This window comes from Acomys russatus, chromosome 6, assembly GCF_903995435.1.
Source record: "Acomys russatus chromosome 6, mAcoRus1.1, whole genome shotgun sequence".
Lineage (NCBI taxonomy): Eukaryota > Metazoa > Chordata > Mammalia > Rodentia > Muridae > Acomys > Acomys russatus.
This window is the reverse complement of record NC_067142.1, coordinates 25,150,104-25,173,789: the sequence shown is the minus strand read 5'-3', so window position 1 is coordinate 25,173,789 and position 23,686 is coordinate 25,150,104. Positions and strand designations below refer to the sequence as shown.

General features: G+C 45.6%; 1 protein-coding gene across 1 annotated transcript in view; it reads right to left on the bottom strand.

Moving 5' to 3' along the window:
* Gpr39 (G protein-coupled receptor 39) overlaps positions 1–20,286 on the bottom strand; it is a 200,374-nt gene extending 180,088 nt beyond the window's left edge. Inside the window, 1 exon segment of the mRNA XM_051147279.1 lies at positions 18,955–20,286. Coding sequence (XP_051003236.1) covers positions 18,955–19,810 — 856 coding nt within the window. The 5' untranslated portion in view covers positions 19,811–20,286.
* Between the last annotated feature and the right edge of the window lie 3,400 nt (positions 20,287–23,686).

Sequence of the window (23,686 nt, the reverse complement as noted above, 5' to 3'; positions counted from 1 at the left end):
CTTGGTGAGCACACTCAAACTGTGTCCAAACAACAGCAGCCCTCGAAAATGGATGGATGCTCTTATAAAAAGGCCTACAGAGATTATCGTCCATCCCCTACATGGAAGGACTGTATTGGTTACTTGTTTTTCATTGCTGTGAACAAATAGCTGACAAAATCACCTTAGTGAGGAAGAGTTCACTTGTCTCACAGTTTGAGAGCATGGTCCATCATGACAAGGACTGCGTGGCAACAAGAGTCACATCACATCCACAGCCTGGAAACACAGATATGAATGCTGGTGCTAGTTTCCTTTTCTCCTTTTTATTCAGTCCAAGGCTCCAGACCAAGGAATGGTACCACCCACATTGATGGTAGGGTGCCCCCCCGACACACACACACACACACACACACACACACACACACACACTTAACCTAATCAAAAAGCTCTACTAAACATGCCACAGGTTCGAATCCCAGGTCATTCTAGATCCTGCCAAGCTGACAGTTTGACAGTGTCGCCAGTCCTACCAACACCTTGACCTTGCACTCCTCAGTTACAGCAACTGTGAAAAACATACTTCCGCTGTGTCTATGGCACACATATTTGTGAACATCCAAAGTGGAATTAGATAGAAGAACAGATGCTGAGAAAAAAGAACAGGGAGAGATTCAGTTTGCTGCCCTTGGACTCTATAGTGGTTCATCCATAATCAAAGAGAACCAGCAGCCACAAGACCATGGAAGAGCCCAGACACAGGGTCTCTCCTGGGCCTGCAGAGGGCACAAGGTCCCACTTGCCATCTCAAGTTGGGCCTAGACAAACTGATTTTGGACATCCCTTTGAGACTCTCTGCCCTAGAGGTTCTGGGCTGTGTGAAGTTGACAAGACCAACCATTACAACCCCTACAACAGTGACTTCTTGGGGATCATCCCCCTTCTCTCTCAACTTGCAAGGACAGCGAAAATAATAAACACCCTAGCTGTCAGAGCTGATTGAATCTAGTTTAAAAAAAGAAAGAAAGAAAGAAAGAAAGAAAGAAAGAAAGAAAGAAAGAAAGAAAGAAAGAAACAAGTCAGAGTCTAGGCAGATTTCAATATGATATCAGACAAAATATTCCACCTATTACTGTCTTTTCACTGTTAGTAACTTTTTTTAATTTCTCAAGAGTACTAAATATGTCATCTCTTTTTATCTATTTGTTTGTTTGTTTGTTTTTGAGGTAGATTGACTGCTAACTCACTGTGCAGTTAACCCTGGACTTCTTTTTTTTTTTTTTAATTTATTCTGTTACATCTCAAGGTTTATCCCATCCTTGTATCCTTCCATTCTTTCCTCCCTCCCATTTTCCCTTATTCCCCTCCCCTATGACTGTGACTGAGGGGATTACCTCCCCCTTTATATGCTCATAGGGTATCAAGTCTCTTCTTGGCAACAGTTGAGTGGGAGAGTGGGATATGACTTTCTCATGTACTCTGGTGCCTCACATTTGACCATGTCCCCTGGAGGGGGAGACCTGGTGGCACTCAGAGGAAGACAGCAGGTAACCCTGGACTTCTGATCCCCTGGACTCTGTCTCCTGAGTGTGAGGGGTATAGATGTACAATACTACACCTGGTTTAGGTATCGCTGCCCATCATCCAGCCTGTGGCTTTGTGCATGCTGGACAGGCACTCTACCAAGGTCTCCCACAGCCTCTATCCTCTTTTACTTTTTTCTATGATGAGTATTCTTACTATCAGTAATGGGATTTACTTTGGAAGTAAAAATGTCATTATGACTTTTGTAGTAGTTATGGTGGTAGTAGGATTTGCCGGTCCTGAGGCTCAAACTCAGGCAAGGGCTGTACAGCAGAGCTGCGCCCCAGCCTGGGATTATAAGCTTAAAACAAATTGCCCGGGCCAATGCCATATCAGGACATAACTGGAAAATCCCTGAGGTAAGGCTGTTAGCTAGAATCAAAGCATGCACCTGACCTGAAGCACAGTGGCAGGACTTTTGTTTTCCAGGTCAACGGTCAAACTCAAACTGATTCTGTGGTAAGGAGCAGCCGCAACGCGATACCATCAGTGACCTGGTGGAATGAGTCAGGTCCCAGGCAGGAAACAACACACCCTGCAGATTTGGTATTAACTAGCTGCTGGCGGGACCATTTAGGAATTAGGGCGCTCTGCTGCTGATTTCTCTGGTGTCCCTCTACAGTTTTTGGTTGGGGTTGGCCGACTCATCTCTCCCAGCCCCTCCTTCCTTCCATCTCCCTGTGCCCCATTCCCATTGAAGCCTTTCACTACTGACATGCCAGCGTCTGTTGTTCCTTTAGCTTGGATTCAATTACCCTGTGATGCTTTTCTCTTTATGCCTTCCCTGCCCCCATCATGGGCCCCTTTCTAGTTTCCTGATCTCCATATTCACTCTCACAGCAATATAAATATATGAAAATTAGAAACTAGCATCTGCATAGGAGAGAAAGCATGCTGTTTGCCTTTCTGAAGCTGGGTTACTTGATGTGATCACTTCCAGTTTGATCCATTTTTTCCATAAATTTCATAATTTACTTTTCTTTGTGCTCAAATAGAATTCATATATATATATTCATTTATTAGTTATTTAGGTTCGTGTTTCCTTATACTGACCTTTCACAAATGTAACCCAGAACTCAACATGGGGAAAACAAAAGTACAGAAAGATACCCACTATTAAAGTGAACTAAGTGGGGCTTAAAAGCTGCCTACATACATATTCAAAGCCTGACCTAAGGGTTTCTCTGGACACTGTGAACTGTAACCTAACTTGATATGTAAATAAGCTGCAACCTGCCCTTGTCACAAGCCTTGGCCAAGCAGAGTAGCTGGTTTTCATGAACCAGAGGCAGCCCAGTTGTACAGGCAGAGTTCAAAGGATGTGAACTCAGCTTCAGCTAAACAGCCTATCCCAGCACCTCCCTTCTTTTCCTTCCTGCCCAAGCTCTCTCCTGACCTTGGTAAGGCCAGAGCACTCTAAAGCATCACTGATCCCCACTGGTGTGGTGTTCAGAACTACAAACAGCAGGCTCAAGTCTGCAGAAGAACATATTGCAATTCCTTTTTTAAAAGCCACACTGAAAGATAGGGGTGGCAGCCCATCCAGTGAAGTGCTTACAAGCACTAGGACACCAGTTCATTACCAGAACCTACATTAAAAATAAACATTTTAAAATCTGAGCAAGGTGGTAAGATGTTCCTATAATCCAGGTGCTGGGCATGGGGAGACCGGGTTTCCTGAGGCTCCCTTGCCTATCAGCCTAGCCTAACCATCCAGTTTCTGGCTGAAAGACCCTGCCCAAACAATATGGGACTGAGGACACCCACACAGCAAGAGAGACAGATGGAGAAAACAAAGACTCTTATGTGTTGTAGAGCACTTTCCCCCATACTTAAACATTAGGACAGAGAACACACCAACAGGTGGCCAAAGCTGCTGGCCCACGACCAGCACCATGAACATCAAAGTCATAGGCAACATCTCTGGAGTAAAGCTCAACTAACCATTCCAGTTACTAAAATGCTAGAGCCCAGGATTATCTGGATTCACAAATAATCGCTCCCTTCTATCCTCAGTCCAAGGCTATGTCAAGACTTTGGGGATGCTGCATCTCCATGCCTTGATGCCGTGCCTAGAGGAATAGTGTGCTTCTTGAAAATGGAGACACCAGCATCTCATTCTCCACAATCACAAGAGTACCCTGCATGCTTAAATTCTCCGACATACTTGGTGGATTCACTTTGCAACAAAACAGGAAGATCTGCAGGACTGATCAGAGAAGGTGAAGCCACTCCCGGTGGGCTTCCTAAAGGAGGGGAGTTTACAGGAGATTCGATAATAGGAAAACCTCAGGCCCAAGAAAGAGCTCACCTTGACTCTGCTAGAAGCCTGCCTTTGTAATCTAGACTTCGACCTTCAGTCACCAACACAACCCATTTGTCACCTCTGTCAGGACGACAGTCTTGAACTTGAGAAACATTGACAACCCACCAGCTGTCTTTTAAATAGAGAAAAACGTACAGCTGTCATTTCAACGTGATATTTAATCTCTCAGAATGGCAGTATACAAGAAGAAGACTAATAAATTCCCAGAAAACCATGTTTCTGCTGAGTGTATCATGTCTTTCAAAGAATTATAATATAAAGCCAAATAATACTCAAAGTCAGTGACTTCTGCTTGGTTAAAATGCTTCACAGGGTGTGTTATTTTATTAGAGTAAGAGAGTGGCCTTTCTGTGTAGGTGTGTGTGTGTGTGTGTGTGTGTGTGTGTGTGTGTGTGTGTGTGTACATGATCAGGTACATGTTGAGAACAGAGGACATCCTCATATGTTGTTCCTCAAGAGCCATTCTTCTTTTTGATATGGGAATTTTCACTAGAACTGGAGCTTGGTAGTTAGGCTAGGCTGGTTGGCCAATGCCCCCCGCCAGTGCCCTGTCAGCTCTGTGATTATAAGCAAATGCAACCAAGCCAGACTTCTTAAACATGGATGCTGAGGATGAACCTCAGGTGAAGAGCAAGGCAAACTCTCCACCAACTGAGCTGTCTCCCTGTTCCCATGAGCGATGTCTTTTATTTAAGAGTTCAGCAAACCCTGTCATCCAACTGGGCCTGACTCCCACTTGCACATGCCTTTGCTTTCATAGTTAGTTCAACATTTAACAAACACAATAGCTGCTTAGCAGTGCAGCTATAACTCCTGATGTGGCTACCAGGTTTGGGGGACACCACTGTCCTCCAGCAGATCCACAGCCCCCTTTAGACCAATGAAGCAGTCAAAGAAGCTGTCCACAAAGCCCTCTGCCTGCCAGAACTCCTGACATACAGTAAGTTCAAAGAGGAAACGCTGTCAAGTGTCTATATTTGTAGGAACCCTAAAGTCAGTCGGAAAATACTAAAGTTTGGTAGCCCAAGATCTCTTACACGTCAGACCAGCTCTCTGCATTACTGTACATTGCTTTACAACTATTCTCCCCGTGGAAGATCAGAAGTGAAGATGTAGCTTGCAGAGGAAGGTTCCTGGAAGCGAAGCGGCAGAGCTATCCTGACATCAATGTGTTCACCAAATATTTATTTCCTACCCACTAGTGTAAACTGTGCTGGCAGGCACGAGGAGAGTCTAAAGAGTCTTTGTACTCCCTACTGAGACAATGAACCCCAAGAAATTAGAATTGCCTTCAGAGGAGAAAAGGGCTTTGTAGCCTGTTACCAGCCAGAGGGAGAATATATCTCCCCAAAAGCGATGCTTCATAGTTCTAACAATCTGTCAGCCCACCCAGAAGGAGACCCTGCAGCCAACAAACACTTAGACCAGGGCACTCAGTTACTCATACCTGTTACCCTCTATTTAAAGCTAAGCCTCATGTCAGGACCTCAAAGATGGATCTGGGCACATCACTAGACCTCTTTATTGGTTCTGGTCCTGATGTGGACACGTTGAACAACTCTCTCAGCTTTCAGTATCACTTGTCTCTTTAATGGACCTGATGAGGATGGGTGGCCCTGAGCACAGCTTGTTAGGGCTGCAGGGCCCAGACCCCGACTCTAACAACTCTGATGGCCCAAATATGGAGGAAAATCTGCCTGAAGGATGGTAGCTACAAGACCACCTCAATGGCACACTCTTCATTGACAACTAAGGTAGCCAGGTTTCCAAACACCCAACCAGTGAGGATCATGCCTGATATACCTTGTTCTGTGGTTATAAAAAAAAAGTCAAGAAGCCTTTTCTATGCTAAAATATGGAATTTGATGGAACCAGAATCTGTGTTCCCAGGCCATTGCCAGTCTTATTTAGTAACAAGTAACTCAAATCTTGTTATCTCCCTCACTTTATAAAAATTTTCTGCAAATGTTTTAATCCTACCATTACTAGCTGGTAAAACCTTTGTTGATATGAGGACTCTGCTACATTCTCATACTAAAATTGTGCCGTTCATTTCTCTGCACAAGTCTCTTAAACTAGCCCATCTTAAACTAGCCCATCTTAAACTAGCTCATCTTAAAACAAATAGGGAAAGACAGTCACTACTGTGTTGGAATAAAAACCAAATGCTCTTCCTGGCCTGCAGGCTTGCTCTTTCAGTTCTGTGAACAGAACAGGATAGCCTCTTGATTTAGAATAGTTTTACACTCTTGAGATGCTTCAATTGGTCCCTTTCTTTGTGACCTTGAACCTATTTCTAACAGAGAATATCTCCATATTGAAAGTCATCAACAAGGAGTTTCTTCCTCGTCACCCTCCTCTCAAGCTTTGAACACCTGACTCTGTCTCTGATCTCTAGACACAGAGATTCAAACTGTCATATGATTTACTTGAACCCACACAGAAAACCTTCCCTGTCTATTACTTCTGCCAATTCTTGCTGTGGGGATTGAATAATTAAGGCCCCCATAGGCTCATCTATTTGAATGCTTGGTCACCAGAGTGTAGAACTGTTTGAAAGGATTAGAAGGATTAGGAGGCGTGGCCTCGTTGGAGGAAGTGTGTCACTAAGGGTGGGAGGTTTCAAAAGCCCATCCCAGAGTCTCTCTCTTTGCCTACAACTCTCCAACACAGTGTCTGCCTACATGCAGCCAGTTTCCCACTGTGAGGATAATGAACTAAACCTCTGGAACGGTAAGCCATCCGCAATTAATGCTTTCTTTTCTAAGAGTTGCCTTGGTTATAGTGTCTCCTCACAAAAAGAAAGAAAGAAAGAAAGAAAGAAAGAAAGAAAGAAAGAAAGAAAGAAAGAAAAGAAAACAGAACAGTGAGACCTAAAACCCTCGCTTAGGTTAACCGGGACAGGGCTTGCACCTCTAAAAGGTAAGAGGCGAAATGGATGAACCTTAGAGAACTTCCTGTCAGTCACAGTTTGATGGCTTTCCTGTGCTCCAGAAACCACAATTGTGGCCATCAATCCATCAACCTAAGAAGAATACTAGGTAGACTAGAGATATTCTCAGGCTTGGAGGCCGCTGAGAATGCACTCTTCCCTGGGGGACTTTTCTCTCTGCCTCCTGTTTGCCTGGCAGCATTGGGAATGGGAACGTCACCTTGGATTCTTAAGACTTACGTCTCATACAAAAAGGTGGCAGTGTCTGTGCTTTTACGAAGGCAAAGCCGCTTCTTCCTAGTCAAAAGGATAGAATCTAATCGCTAACTTTGGCCCTACATTCTAAGCTGCCCAAAATATTATGTACATCTGTCTCCTCCATCTTCAGAGCTGCTCAGCTGAGCCTGTGTCAGGCACCTGGCTAGGAGCCCTCGCTTCCAGGAAAACAAGTTCACTGGATATGGAAAGACTAATTATCCCTCAGTGAAATAATGCACATATTCTTCCTAGAAAGCAGACTCCACATGCAAAGTCTCCACTGCACAGCCCTGCAGAGCCTGCCTTCTTGCTACCTACCCCGCCCCCACCTCCCCTTCTGCCACACACACATACTGGCCATGCTTCCCATGGTGCTCCCGGTTTACTCTTTTGTCTGAAGCCAACTCCCACCCCACCCCAACCCCCAACACACACACACACACACACACACACACACACACACACACACACACACACTTTGTTCACCACAAGGCTGCTTTCAAACCTGCACTTAAAGGTGTAGCTTCCCTTCCTCTTCTTCATCTTCCTCCTCCTCCTCCTCCTCCTCCTGGCAGCCACCAAGATTTATAGCTTGCCTGTCCTGTTGTTTTTCTCCCAGTTTCTAATAAAAACCACCCTCAAGCTTTTTTTTTTCTGAGTCTGTTTCTCTTTTGTTAATGAGACTAAGAACCTCAAATGGAGACCTTGAATTTCTCAGTAATATAACAAGTGTGAAAAATCCCTATCCGCAGGATATTCCAACTACAGTCTGGAGACGCCTGTCCAACATTGTGTGTAGGAGACCACTGGAAGGTAAAGTGCCAAGAAGGCTCCACTGTTCACTTCTTCCCTAACACTAGTGCCAGCTGCTCTCCAGGGCCATATCCCAAGGGACAGCCATTATTACCAGGACTATTAGGGTCAGAGCCTGGACCCTGTCAACCCTAGCAAGGCAGGCTGTGACTTCTGTCCTCAAGAGAATGATTAAACACCCAAGTTATAGTAAAAAAAATCAATTATTCAGTGCAGCCACATTGGGAAGAGGAGGAGGGAGGTCCAGTGAACCTGAAGACCATCTTCCCAGCATTAACATTAAGTTTACATTGAACAAGGGTATTGCATATGGCTAAGCAGTCCCCACCCAGGCATTGTCCCACCTATCACTGAGTCAGCCTGGTCTGGGCCCCAGTCTCTCCCACAAAGTGGTTTGACCAGAAGTTGTTGGAACTGTGAGAAACCTCTTCCTTCGAGAGCAGTTCCTCCTCTGGCTGGCACCAGTCTTCAGCTTTTTTTCTTGCCAGGCTTGAGACTCCTGGGGAAATTCCAATTTCCTGAGGACCATTGTCTCAATAGTGTTACAACCAAGGAAAGGGGGAGGGTCACAAGTGTAGTTAGAATATCTGCACTCCTGCCAGAATAGTTAGACCATTTCCTTTACATTCTGGAAACACACGAGCCCTGAAATAGATCCAAATTGTAATGCAGCAAATGCTGTTGCCCACGGGCAGCACTGCAGAGAGCTATACCATTTTGAAGGCCTGTCTGTGGCTTCCAAGGATCACCCCAGCCCTATGCTGTGGCAGTGTCTGCCGGTGAATGGTCTAGCCCATGAATCTGGGCTCTGCAAACATTAAGAAGAGAGATCTAAGGGTTTCTAATTCTTTCACGCACCACAAAGCCCGACTTTCAACAAGAGCACTCAGCCCAGGAGGTCAAGGAACACAGCTTCTGTTCTCTAAACTGATGCAGGGCACGTTGGGAGCAGACAGTACCTGCTCTGGGCCCTTAGCCTCTTGGCTGAGCCTTGAATGAGGTGGCTGGGGGAACTTTTCAACTTAAACAGGAAGTAAAAGTACATGAATCTAATATTTTCAAAATGTTACTACCTCCCTTCTCCCAGGGGATCCCCATGCTCAAAGTGCATGAATGTAACACTAGAATCCAGCCTTCTCTGCTCAGGCCACAGTATCTGCAGCAGCCCCTACTGAGACTGTGTGTGTGTGTGTGTGTGTGTGTGTGTGTGTGTGTGTGTGTGTGTGTGTGTGTGTGTCCAGATAACAGCTTCCTAGTGTCTGGATCCCTTCCTTGGGAAGACAGTTTACATCAAAGGGGATACTGGTGTACTGTGGTCACAGATCTGGTCCCACCCCCTTCCTAGGGAGCCTGGCTGCAGGCTCTCCCTGTGAAACCTCCCCCCACACTTAGAAGCATATAAAAAGAGACCCCACTTTTGTCTTGTGGCCTTTGATTCCTTTCTTCAGATATTTATCTTTCTGTCGTCTCTGATGCTATGATCTGAACTCTCCTTGCAGCCACTGTCGTACTGTGGCCTCTGTCTTTCTGTCCATGGCATCAACAGTGATTCTAAAAACTCCTTATTGTCCAGTAATCCATCTCAGTGTCCTCTTGAGCCTCTAGCCCCAGCATAAAGCCCTGCTTAAATAAACCTCTACATTTAACAATTTGTTAAACAGTTTGAGAAAGACTCAGAGCTAAGAGCACCCTGTGCACTTTGACTTGGTGGTTGTTTCTGACTGGGGCATATGGCTAAGGCTGTTCTTTTGGGACTAACTACCATAGAGTGGTCACTGGCTGAAGGAGAGAACACCTTACACATTTTCCATGGTAGCCTGGCCTTTCTCTAAAATTCCACTTGTTGATGATTTATTTTGTATGTATGTGTGGCACAGTGTGTGTGTGTGTGCATGTGTGTGTGTGTGTGTGTGTGTGTGTGTGTGTGTGTGTGTGTGTGTCAGAAGACAACTTGCAGGAGTCAGTCCCTTCTTTTCTACCATGCTGATCCCAGGAATTGAACTCAGATCATCAGGCTTGGCAGCAAGTACCTTTGCCCACCTCTCCATTTCGCCCAGCCTGGCCTTGCATAGTCTTCAGAGGATCACGATGCTCTTTAAAGAGGGCACTATTGATCAGATTGAGCGGAAAATGCTTGAAGAATGATAAACTCCATAGGTAGCACGTTCAGGGTAACACGGAATTTTACTTCAGTATGCGCTACTTTTCTCAGTGATGTAACAGACACCTGGCAAGAAGCAACTTCAAGGAGGGAGGATTCATTCTGCCTTACAGTTTGAGGCACTATCTGGGTGGGAAGGCATGGCATCAGGGGCATGAGGCATCCAGTCACACAGGATCCAGTCAAGAAACAGAGATAATTGTCAGTACTCAACTAGTTTTCTCCTCTTTCTTCAGCCCAGGACCTCAGCCCATGAAATACTGCCGCTCACATAAAGGATGGTGTTTCCAACCCAGTTAACGTACAGGTGCTCCCTCACAGATGTGTCCAGAGGTTTGTCTCCTAGGTGATTCTAAATCTTGTCAAGTTGGTAACTGAGACTAAACATTACACTTCCCAAAGTCTAGCCTCAACATAAATACATACATACATACATACATACATACATACATAAACAGGAGGTGACTCTCCAAGATATGGTGGAGATGGTTTATTATAGATATGAGGGAGAGAAAAACCAGAGGTATCTGGAAGCGTCCAGATTGAACAGGGCCAGAGGAGGAAAAAAGTGGGGAGAAAAGCAAAAGAGGAAGAAAGAAGAGAGAGGAGAAGAGAGCTAAGAGATGAGCCAGGAGCCAAGAGGCCAAGATGCCAAAAGAGACCCAGGAGACCAGAAGACCACATGTCCAAAATGGCTGAAGTTATACATGGGTGAAAGGCTGAGGAAACCAGTCCCTGGGCTGGAGAGTATAGGGTAAAGGCAGGGTGTGCCAGCCAGGATGACTCTGTAACAGGGACTGACAAATGATGGAAGAACCTGGCCACCAGGCCCACTTTAATATGTTAACTGGGCATCTCTGTCATTTGTCCTGAGTTTGAGACCTAATACAACTCAGGATTGTTCATTTATTTACACAGTCAGCAAATATCTATTGAACAATTGAGCATCTGCTTTGTGCTGGACTCTACCACAATGACGGTATGCTCTTGAGAAAAAGTAAGGATAGAAGCCGAAGAGATGGTTCAACTGGTCAAACACCTGTCATACAAGCACAAGGACCTGAGTTTGAATCCCGAGCACCCATGAAAAGATGGGCATGATCATGGATCTCTGTAATCCTAGGGTTGGGTCGGGGAGGAGATAGATCCTCTAAGCTTACGCAGCAGCTAAGCTAGCCAATTTGGTAAGACCTAAGCTCAGTGAAAGAGCCTGTTAAAATAAGGTGGCAGCAATAATGAAAGACACCTAATGTCTGGCTTCTATATACATGCTCATACATGTACGCACACACACACACACGTCACACACACACACGTCACACACACACACACACACACACACACACACACTGGAAAAGCAAAGTTAGGAACAGCTTCTGCCATCCAGGAATACAAAAACAACAAAAACAAAAACAAAAAAACAGACACCAAATGACTGCACATGTAAATGTAGAATTACAACTATTAGTTTCAAGTCAAGGACGTTTTGATGAGGATGAGCTAAGCGCCCCTGAGATCTTGGAGGAAGTGGAGAAAGAGAAGGATACAAACTTGGAGAAGGGAATGGAGCTGTGGGATGAATGAGTGCAGAGTCTGGCAGAAAAGCAATTAGACAGAACAAACACCATGTAGAGGCCAGGGAATGGGTTTAACCACGTCTGCTGAAGGAAGTGAAGTGGGGGTAGGATGCCCAAGCGTAAAGGTGTAATGGACCACTCAATGTGACCCCTAGATTCATGCTTTGGACCCCATCACAAATACACAGTAAGTGTACAGGAAGTAATGTCTGATGGCCTTGTAAGGCCAGGAATTGGAATGTGTGTGTGTGCGTGTGTGTCTGTGTGTGTGTGTGCGTGCGCGCACAGAGGAGAGGCCACTATAAAGACAGCTCTGTGCAAATCAAGGAGAAAAGGAGCCAGTGAGATGGGCCAGTGTGTAAAGGCGCCTGCCACCAAGACAAGATTCTCAGTCTCTGAGGATCACATGGTAGAGGGAAAGAACTGACTCCTGCAAGTTGTGCTCTGACCTCCAAATGCATACAATGGCACGTGAACCTACACACCGACGCACCGTACAAACACTCATGCACAGTGACTAATTTAATTTAATTTAAAAGATAATAATTGGGTATGACTTTCTCACGTACTCTGGTGCCTCATATTTGACCATGTCCCCTGGAGGGGGAGACCTGGTGGCACTCAGAGGAAGGACAGCAGGCTACCAAGAGGAGACTTGATACCCTATGAGCATATACAGGGGGAGGAGGTCCCCCTCAATCACAGTCATAGGGGAGGGGAATAAGGGGAAAATGGGAGGGAGGGAGGAATGGGAGAATACAAGGGATGGGATAACCATTGAGATGTAATAAGAATAAATTAATAAAATAAAATTTAAAAAGTAAAAAAAAAAAGAATAATTTTTTTTTTTTTAAAAAAGGAGAAAGCCAGGAGTGGTGGTACCCCTAGAGCTTGGGTAGAGGCAGCACTAGAGAGGTAGAGGCAGGGGGATCTCTGTTAGTTTGAGATTAACTTCGTCTACATAGTGAATTTCAGGGCATCCAGGGCCACATGGTAAGCTCCTATATTAACAACAACAGCAATAATAACAACAATAAATTAAGAAAAATAGTGCTCCCGAGAGATACCACAAGCCTGGGTGGTATCTACATACCAGACTTCCGGCCAGCAGAACTGCGAGAAAACAGGTGTGTGCTGTGGAAGCTCCCCCACCTGAGGATGGTTCTTACAGCAGCCAAACTGAGACCAGTCCAAAGTGAGAAAGGAATCCAATGAAGCCGGACACACAGTCAACCATATGTCAAGGGCATCAAAGAGGTAGGAGGAGAGAGCCACTGCCCAGCTTTAGAAGGCTGGCTTAGACAGGAGGTACCAATGAGATGTCAATTGCTGTAGTACAAAGGAAAGCCAGGGACTGAGAAAAAGAAGATGCAGACTCGGCCTGGAAACGTGGCTCGGCAGTAGAGCACTTGCCTAGCTCTAGAGCGTCCTGGTGCTGCAATTAAAGGCTCATGCCACATCCAGCCCTGAAATATTTTTTAAAAGAAAAAAAGAAAGGAGAAGGTAGAGTGAGCTGATAGAGGTAGGTCATGCATGGGTCGTTGTCCAGGAGGCAGGACAGGACAAGACTCTTGGACTTCCAATTGAATATTCTTCTCATGTGTTGTCTCCTCATAAATGAATTTTACTCTGCACCGTTTGGGCACAGTAATCTTGATGGCTTGCCCAACCAAGGCACCCACACCCTGATTATATTCTGAGGGTCCCCGAGAAGCATGCAACAAAGACAGATGAAGAGGCATGCTAATGAATGGGGCCTAAGATTTCAATATTTCCTTCCTCAAATGCTATGCATGTCTCCGACAGAGAAATGAAATCTTCGAGACAGCCTGATTATACAAATAAAGCAGCATTATTGTATTTGTCTACCAGGCTGATCGCAGGAAATTTGCAATTTATGATGGATTTCACAAATAGAAAATATAAACAGGCGATATCATTTATTATAGTGCACCTACATCAATAAAGGGAAGGAGAGGAGAGTGGCAGTAATCTGAATATTTGAGGTAAAACTTTCTCCTGATATATTCAAGCATTTGAATCAAAATATTATCCTACACTAAGAGGTCACTAATTTAATTTTGATGATATTTCCCAGAGATACTGAGTTGATAGATCATTGTACACTGCAGAAAAAATGTCTTTGCTTGGAAAATTAAACTAGTCAAGAAAACAAATATTAAAGCATTCTTATGGTGAGCAGGGGGTGGGGTAGAGGGTGTCTCAGTTGGTAAAGACCTTGCTGAAAATGCAGGAAGCCCTGGCTTCCATTTCCAGCACAGCATACATTGCGCATGGCGGGGCACACCTGTAATCTCAGCACTTGGAAAGTAGAGGCAAGAGGATCATAACTTGAAGATGATCTTTAGCTAATTACTGAGTTCCAGGTCAGTCTGATCATGAGTCCCTGACTTAAGAGAGGCTGAATAGAGGCTAGAGAGATGGTTCAGTGGTTAAGAGCACTGGCTGCTCCTGCAGAGGACCCAAGTTCAGTCCCTAGCTCTCACACAAATTCATTTGCAATGGCCTCTGACTCCAGTTCCAGGGCATGTGATGGCCTGTTCTGGCCTCTGTGGGCTCATGTACACACAGGCACACACACATTCACATTAAACAAACAGTACATATTTTAACTAATATGTTATAGGCTGGCTTTCTTCAGAAGGCCTCTCTCGCATTTTTTTCCCATCCAGATCACTCATGCTGAAGAGCCTGCCCTGGGGTTATGCTTGTCAATGTCTGTTCTTTCACGATTACCTGGTCTAAGTCAGATAGACTCTAATTGCCATTAGTGGCTGGACACGTTACATTCATGGGTTTCTATGCCTCCGTTTCATTAATGTCGTGAAATTCTGTAACACGGTTTACAGCTCGCGTTCTGTATTGTAAATATACTCTGGGGATTACATGGCAGCTGCTGCCTTGAAAGGTTTCTGGAGTGCCACAAAAAATTTGCACTTTAAAAAAAAAAGGTGTATTTGTTTTTATTTTATGTGTATAAGTGCTTGCCTGCATGTAAAGCACCCCATGTGAATGGTCCATGTATGTCCACACGTACACATCACACACAGATGAGAAGAAGGAAGGAATGAGGAAGAAAGAGAGGGAGGGGAGGAGAGCAAGAGGGAGAGAGAGAGAGAGAGAGAGAGGAAGGGAGGAAAGGAGAAAGAGAGAGACTCAGAGCCACACCGAGAGACCGGGGAGGGGCAGACAAGGGTTTTCAGGAATAGGCACTTTTGCATTACTAAGGTTTGTCCTGTAAATTACTTGCAACCTAGTGGGCATCTCAGCACTGCACTGTTTTCCCTCCCGGAGTCCCCCATTTGTTCCCATTGCTCCCCAGCCCAGCACCTCAATACACGCAAGGAGTAACCACAAAAACATGTAGAAAAAAATTAATAATTGCTACAAAGCCCTCCTCGTCTTGCTTGGGTTTGTGAATTTTGACTCCATGATATAGAAGTTAGAAGAATTTTTAACACCGAGGAGGAAACCCTTAATTGATCTTTTATTGCTTCAAGTACTAGGAAGACATATTGTGTTTTGTCGTCATTTACATTTCATATTAAATTCAAAATATGTTTGAAATGAGCAAATATTTATTTTCATTTGATCCATCTGTTAAGTGAAATACTAAAAAGACAGCTCAATCACTATATTAAATTCAGTGGTTTGTAAACAATTTATATGTTCATTTGTTCTGGGTTAAAATGCCCCAAAGCATACGTTTATGCAGCCCACAAAACACATTGCATCGTATTAATCCGATGTCAGCCACGGTTTCCTCCTCTTCACGCCATTAATTTACTCCCTAACTTGAGTTAATTAGTGAAGTTCCTATTTTTAAAAATTCTTTGAATTTCACTGGGGAGGGGTGCCAGCATTTGCAAGCACCCGCTTTGAAAACCTACTGCAGAGAAGATGGGCTAAACACCAATGGCAAATCTCTCAAGATTTTATCACACCCTGAGTACTTGCTTGTCAGTCAGCAACGTCTACTCTGGGAGCTAGCCAGTGATTGATATATGGTTGTTATGAAGAAAATTATGAAGAAAAGGAGAAGTAAAGAAGGGAAGGCGAGAGAAGTTAAGGAGGAACTCATTTGAAGCAATTACTACTGTGAAAAATTATTTCCGGGGACTTTCCATCTTCAAATAAAAGTCTGGGGTATTCTGACCATATATATGCCAAGTAGTGTCTGCCGTTCATCTGAACCTAAAGCGGGAAATGAACTGCCACCCCCTCAGAGAAACAGGGGGAAAAAAAAACCCAAAAAACAAAACCAAACCAGAGATTCGTGACTGAATAAAGGTAGCTCAGTGGTTAGAGCATTTGCTGCCTTTCCAGAAGACCGAAATTCACTTCCCAGAATCCACAATAGGGACTCACACCAGCTCCAGAAGATCCAATGCCTCCTGCTGGTCTCCTCTGGCACCTGCGTGCACATGCACATATTCACACACATACAACCATATGTTTTAAAAACACAAAAATAAAGTCTTCTATGTACAAGTTGTGGCTAACAGTTTACGATGTGTCTAAGGGGATTTAGAAGGGAAAAGAAGCCAAATGTTCAAGCAAGCAAACGTGATTTCCGTCCCTCCGGTGATATTTGGAGCAACAGACAGGTGGTGACAGAGACTGTGTTGACTTCAGTGTCGTCGCCATGTCCAGGGTCACGGGTCCCATTATTTCACAGGACTCCCCACTCTGGCTCCCAGAGCACCAGCCTGCCACCTTCACTTAGACTGATCCTTCCTTGCCCACCCCCTGCCTTACATCCTTTCCGGTCCACCAGGACAATGGAAGTCTGGGCCAGACCCTCGTTTCCTCACTGTGAGGTGGGGTTTTGCTGACGATGTTGTTTGTTACATATTCTAGGCTAGCCTAACGGATGATGGCTGTGAGCATTCGATCCTCCAGCTGCCCCATCCAGAGTGCTGGGATTCCAAGCGTGGACCCTCACTTCCTGCTGGAGTCTGAACCTAGGCCTTCATGCATGCTAAGGACTCGACCAACTGAGCTGCTTTCCCAGCCCATGTATCGTAAGCCCCAAATTCCTCCTCTATCAAATGGAAGCATATATTACCCACCACAGCTGTGGCAGAAGAGAAAGGTAAAGGGCATCGAGATTAACGTATGAAAGACTGAAGGCTACGAGCAAGGAGCAGAGCATACACTGTATACAAACTTAGGATAAAGTGAGCACTGTGTGAATGGCCCACAAAAGATCACAGCTCCAAGGGGCCAGTTCTTTCCCAACTCTCTGGCTGGTTTCCTTGCCTGGGGGTGACCTCTTTCTTAGTAAACTGTCTGTGTTTATACCACTCTCTAAAAGCCCCTTATCCACATCCCTGTTTCAGGATACAAGAATTTAGAAATGTAAGTAACACAGCCCTTGATGCCAGATAGCCATCCAAATCTCTCCCTCTCCCTCTCCCCCACCCAGCGCTAGCGCTCTCTCTCTCTCTCTCTCTCTCTCTCTCTCTCTCTCTCTCTCTCTCTCTCTCTCTCTGTCTCTGTCTCTCTCTCTCTCTTTCCCTTTCCCTCCCTCTCCCTCTCCCTCTCCCATCTCTCCTCTCTTTTTGAGACAGGCTTTCTCTGTGTAGCCTTGGTTGTCCTGGCCTCACTTTGTAGACTAGGCTGGCCTTGAACTCACAGACATCCGCTTGCCTCTGTCTCCCTGAGTGCTGGGATTACAGGCTTGTACCACCAAACCCAGCTGGTCATCCAAATCTTATTGTTTTCTACAGACTTAGATTAAAATCAAGTCAGCAGCTGATGCATCCTCAGCCAAAGGAGGAGCTGAGCTAAGACTTCAGTGCCTTCCAGTTTCAACCCTGCCTGAAACCCAGCCCTCAGACTGGGACTTCAGTTTCTGACACCCAAACAAACAAACTCAAGATTGATTTCTCTCAGGACACCACTCTGAAAAGGGGAGGTGGAGGGGGGAGGGGGGAAATGTTTGCACTCTCAACTCTCCCTTGGCCCAACTCCCACTCACATACCTATGATGTCATCTGTTCCTTGTTTCTACTGGAAAATATTTTTTAAAGCCTTTGGGGACACACACTTCAGATGTCTGGGTTAAGGTCCTGGCTCACTCAGGGGTTACAACAAAGCCCTTCTGTTTTTTATTATTTAGAGATGTATGCATGTCTACCTGAATGCTTGTGAATGTTGGGCGGAGATGTACAAATTGCCCAGAAGAGGCTATCATGTTCCCCAGAGCTAGAGTTACATGTCGTTAAGAGCCACTAGGCAACAGTGCTGGGACTCTCACCAGGGTCTTCTGGAAGAGCAGCAGAGCCGTTGCTACAGGCTTTTTCTTTTTTGTTTTAGGGTCTCATGGAACTCAGGCTACCCTCTAACTCGCTAAATAGCCAAGGATGACTTTGAACTTCAGATCCTCCTGCTCCTTCTTCTTCCCAAATGCCAGGATTACAAGTGTGGGGTACCACACCAAGTTTATGTAGTGCTGAGGGTGGCACTCAGGGCTTCCTATACACCAGCCAAGTGCTCTACCATCCGAGCCCCATCTCTAGCTTCAAGAGACTCTCTTCTGAAGGTTTTAGGGTCTTCCATATCATGAGCTCCCTAGAAATAGTCTTCTTAAGTTTCAAATACTTGCATCACCACCAAGTTTTGGAAGCAAATCTCTCCCTCTCTCCTTCCCCCCCCCTTTCTCTCTCCCAGAAGTGGGAGTATCAAGAAATGCTGAGACCAAGTCATGAGATAAAGAGGAAGGCCTGCTATGTTTCACTGTACTGGGAGAGCACACTTCCATGGCCCGAACAGAAAACCAAACAGGGAGTGCTGGTATATATCTCAGAGTGAGCAGATAAGAGCTCAGGGTTCTTAAGACTAGCAGACCACTCCTGCCAGAAATAGCAGTCTACAGAGCAAGTATTATCCCTGACAAGCCAGCCTCTTCGTAGGAGAACGGGGACAAAATGTTCCTGCCTGATTAAGGCCTCTGGCCTAATGATCCAGTAAAATATAAAAGTCACTCTCTTTATCTCCGAAGAACTTGCCCCCTTCCAAAGGAACTTTCACCTGTCTTGGATGACTTAATTTGTACCTCTTATCACCCAATATTGTTATCTGAGATACTTTGTTTATAGCCTGAAGCCATAGAAATAATGTACCAGACCTTTCAATGTCACATACCACAGATTTCCTAAACACAAAGAAGAGACGTCTCCACACACGCCCAGGTGAGCACCAAAGCCCTTAATTAGCTGCCACTTTTTAGCCTCAGTGAACTCGGGGGTTTTTACTTCTCAGGCCAGAAGACCCAAGTTCCCCTGCGACCCCGACTCACTCAGAAATATGATGGTCTGTCTTCTCGCTGTCCGGCTCTCCTCACTCTCGGATTTCCTGAGCTGCAGCTGTGGCCCGGTCCCTGCCAGAGTACCCTTCTTGCTCCTCATTAGCACTTTCATCATATTCCAACACATGAAAGCCACAGACGCCAGGACCACCAAGTAAATGGCGAAGGCCCCAAAGATGCTGGACTGGAACACAGCCCAGCGGCTGGAGAGGTTTGTGCAGATGGACATACTGGAGTTCCCAGAATCCTGGTGGTGGCGGGCGCGAGAGAGGTTGCAGTTGAGTCCTTTGTGGGTGGGCACAGTCACCAGAGGGTACTCAACACCCATGGCAAAGAGCAAGGGGAGTGCCACCAGGGCAGAGGTGACCCATACAAAGCCGATCAGCAGTTTCACCTGGCAAGGTCCAGACACCGCCTTGTACCTGAAGGGATGGCAAATGGCAATGTAGCGCTCAAAGCTGAGCGTCAGCACGTGAAGCAATGTGGCATAGCTGCAAGTCTCAAAGAGGAACGTGTGGAGCTTACAGGACAGTGCGTAGCTGGGTGTGCTCAGGGGGTTCCAAATGATGCTGTAGAACTCCATGGGCATACCGATCAAGAAGACCAAGATATCTGAACAAGCCAAGCTGACCATGTGATCCGTCACCTCCTTCTGTAAATAGCCCTTTTTCTGCAGTAGCTGCGTAACTCGGATTGTGACGCTGTTGCCCACGATGCCCACCACGAAGACGATCAGGTACACCAAGGCGAGGGTGATTTTGATCCAAGTGGCCACCTCAAATTCGGGGACGTGACTGTCATTGATGACATGGGAGCAGACCTTGCTGGAGCCACTGGATGAAGCCATGAGGAAGAGAGACACAGACCACCGGGTCCTCAAATGTCTCCCGTTCCCTTTCTTGCGCCTCCCAAAGATGCCCAGCAACTCACCAGCCTCGGGGCAGCACTTTCTGTCACTGGGGTGGGCTGGCCAAGGGTGACTTAGTTTTTCAGCTCTCTCATTGAAACTTCCTGGAACAACTCACCCCAGAATCCCGGGCGGCGCCAGTGGGTGGTGGTGGGGTTTGGAGATGATAGTTGAGCTGGAGTGAGGAGGGACCAATCAGGGGAAGGAGGGTCGGACCCCCCCACCCAACTCTGAGTGAACCCCGCAGTACTCTGCCTGGCTGTATGTGGATCCTCCTCTCTCTCTCTTCCAGGGCCCTGGCACTGCACTCCCCGGCGGCCTTCCAGGAGGGAAGCCAAGAGGTCTCCCACGGGTCAATCATTAACCACAGACTTTCTGTTCAGCAGCCTGCTGCAGGACCAGCCCAGCTCTGACTCAATACAGAGATTGTGGGAGAAAAAGGAATAGCACTGCCCTCCTGCCTCTTGCAGAGCGGTCTCCAGACCAGCCTTTGAGGTTTCTTGAAACTGGCAAACCAAGTAGGCGTGGCACCTGGGAAGCCGGAGGGCACGCCTAGCCTTGGAGAAAGATAAACTTTGAGTCACTAGACTGTTCCCCCTGGTTCAGATGTCTGAGATGTCCTGCCTTGCAGGACTGGTTTGGCTGTGCCTTGCTCTGGAGGACCCTGCAAGTGCTTTCCCAGTAGTGCCCAACTCGTGGGATAGCTAGGTATTTGCAACCAGTTACTACCTTGATGTCAACCCCCAATAGGCTAATATGATCCTATTTGAGGCCTGCCTTGGCTCCAAGCCTCCTAGTGTCTTGCACAATGCACAGCGCTGCCTCACCATTCTGCCCAGAAGAGCTTGTGCTTGTTTCACGGAGCCATTCTCTCTCCAGAGGCAGAACTCAGCAGCAGTGAGTAACACAGGTGGGATGCAAAAGCTACCTGTGTTCCAGATGTCAGGTTAGGGAAACACATACTTCAAGGTCATATTCCCAAGGACTGCAGCAGGAGCCTGCCAGCTTTCAGCGAGGTTCCCTGCTTAAAAGGGGTGGAGGCATTCTAATGGGCAATTTTGGCATAGAAACTCCACCTAACTCTAAAACTGAAAATGAGGGTGGAACCAAAAGAGAGTAAGGGGACCTCTGCATTGTGTGTCAAAAATGTGTGCAGACATTGCTAGATGGGGGTGGGGTGGGGGTGGGCGGGAGGTCACCCTAAGCCAAACACTACTGTTCTACAGAAATAGATGGGATTTTAGTCCCTGCCCATCCTGACAGCAGCTTTTCCGTGTCTGGGTCACCATGCCTGGATCAGTATATTAAAGGCAGAAGATGGACTGAGTGCCTTTGGGTCATAACATCCCTTTCTTGGGTTTTCTTTTGCTTTTGATTTTTTTGAAAAAAGGTCTCGTGTAGCCCAGGCTGGCCTCCAACTCCATGTAGGCCAGGACAACCTTGAATTCCTTGATCATCCTGCCTCTTCCTTCCAAGTGCTGGGATTACAGGCATGTGCCACCAATCTTGGTTCATGAGGTATTGGGTCCTAGGGTCCTAGGGCTTTGCATGCTGCTATGGTGGAACACGGCAACCAAAAGCAACTTAAGACCAAAGAGGTTTATTTGGTTTACACTTCCAGGTCAATCATTGAGGGAAGTCAGGGTAGGAACTGAAAGAGAAAGCGTGGAGAGATGTTATTTGCCAGCTCCCTCACCCTCATGTTCTGCTAGCTCCTTTCTCATACAACCCGGGCCGGCATGTCTAGGAGTTGGTACCGCCCACACTGGGCTGGATGACCACACTGTAGAAGGATGAAACTAGACCCATATTTATTACCCTTCCCAAAAACCAACTCCAAGTGGGGCAAAGACCTCAATGACAAATTGCTAGGAAAAAACAAACCTAGGTACAGAAAAAGATTTCTAAATACAATTCCATTTGCTCAAGAATTAAGGCCAACAATTAACAAATGGAATCTCATAAGATTTGAAGGCTCCTGTACAGCAAAGTAAACAATCAAAAGTCAAGAGGAAGCCCCCAGAATGGAGGAGAATCTTTGTCATCAATATCTTCAATAGAAGGTTATTATCCAAAACATACAAAGACCTCAAAAAACAAAGAATCAAGAAAATAAATGACTGAATTCAAAAGTGGTGTATGTAGCTGAACAGAGTTCTCACACAAGAAATAAAGATTATATATATAGTCTTCAACATCTTTAGCAACTGGGAAAACTATTTTAAAATTTCATTTTACCCTGGTCAGAATAGCCAAGGGTATAAAAAACAAACAAACAAACAAAAAACAAAAAAACAAAACAAAACAAAACAAAAAACCCAGCAACAAATGCTAGAAACAAAGCTAGGAAAGGAGAGCCCTGGCTCACTACTGGTTCAGTTGAGATCTGGTGCAACCACTGTGGAAATCAGTGTGGAAAATTCTCAAAAATCTGAAAAGTGAATCTACCATATGACCCAGCCATAGCACTCCCTGGCATATAATCAAAGCACTTCTCGTCCTACTTCATGGATCCTTGCCCAGCATGGTCATTGCCACTCTATCGACAAGAGCTAGGAAATGGAAACAACCTAAATGTCCTTCAGCTGATGCATGAATAATGAAAACGTGGCAGGTATACACAATGGAATACTTCTGCTGTAAAGAAAACAGAAGTTGTGGAATTTTTAGGTAAATGGTTGGAACTAGGCTATATCGTACTAAGCGAGGTAACCCAGGCCCAAACAACAAACATCGCATGTTCTCTTATTTGTGGGTCCTAGCTCTGAGTCTCTATATTTGACTACATAACCTGTTAACTGATAAATGAGGAAAGTAGACACGGACCATAGCAGAGCAGAGAAAGCAGCTCTAGAGAGGATAGGATACAGGGTCCTAGCTCTGAGTCTCTATATTTGAATACATAACCTGTTAACTGCATAAATGAGGAAAGTAGAAATGGACCATAGCAGAGCAGAGAAAGCAGCTCTAGAGAGGATAGGATACAGGGAATCTAGAGTGACTAGGAAGGCACAGGAGAGATGCGAGGAGAGAACGAAAACCAGAGTTGAGGGGAGTAACTGGGGAAGGGAGAGGGAGAGTAATACAGCGATGGGGAAGAAAGGGGGCATAAATAACACTAAATATGTTTGGAAAAGGGAAATATATATATATATATGTATGTATGTATGTATGCCACTTGGTTTCCCAAGAGTCATAAACTAGCAAAACGTCCAGTGTTGGGCACAAAACCTCCTTTGGAGTTATTGGTTAGAGGACTCCAGTAGACTACCAAAATAATATAGGCTACTGCCATTGCCCTATGTTACCTCCAAGAACTTGAAGGTAAGATCCTATTACTGAAGACACCACATACCTTGGTCACAGAACTTGGAGGAATCACGCTGGAACTTGCCTGGAAGCCTTCTCCCTGAGGACTAGCTGCCGAGGGAGAAAAATCAGTGAATAGTCTTACCTGACTGTGTAGACTACAAACCACAACATGACCAGCAAAGTGTCTCCAATGATGCACTAATGGCACTTATATCTTAGGTGTAACCAACAGATGTCTAATTGGACTTAAGGCCCACTTATTAGGAGGGGATCATGCTTGGTGCTCTAGACCTAGCCAGCTACCAGTAAAAAAGGGAAGTCATAGACCCGAAAAGGGAACTTACATGTGCCATTTAAACCAATGTGGTATATAACTGTATTATAAATACTCATAGATAACATATTTAAAATTATTCTGTTAGTCTTTTTCCTGAGCTCCTATTATAGGCCATGCACATTAATAGAACTCTCTCTCTCTCTCTCTCTCTCTCTCTCTGTGTGTGT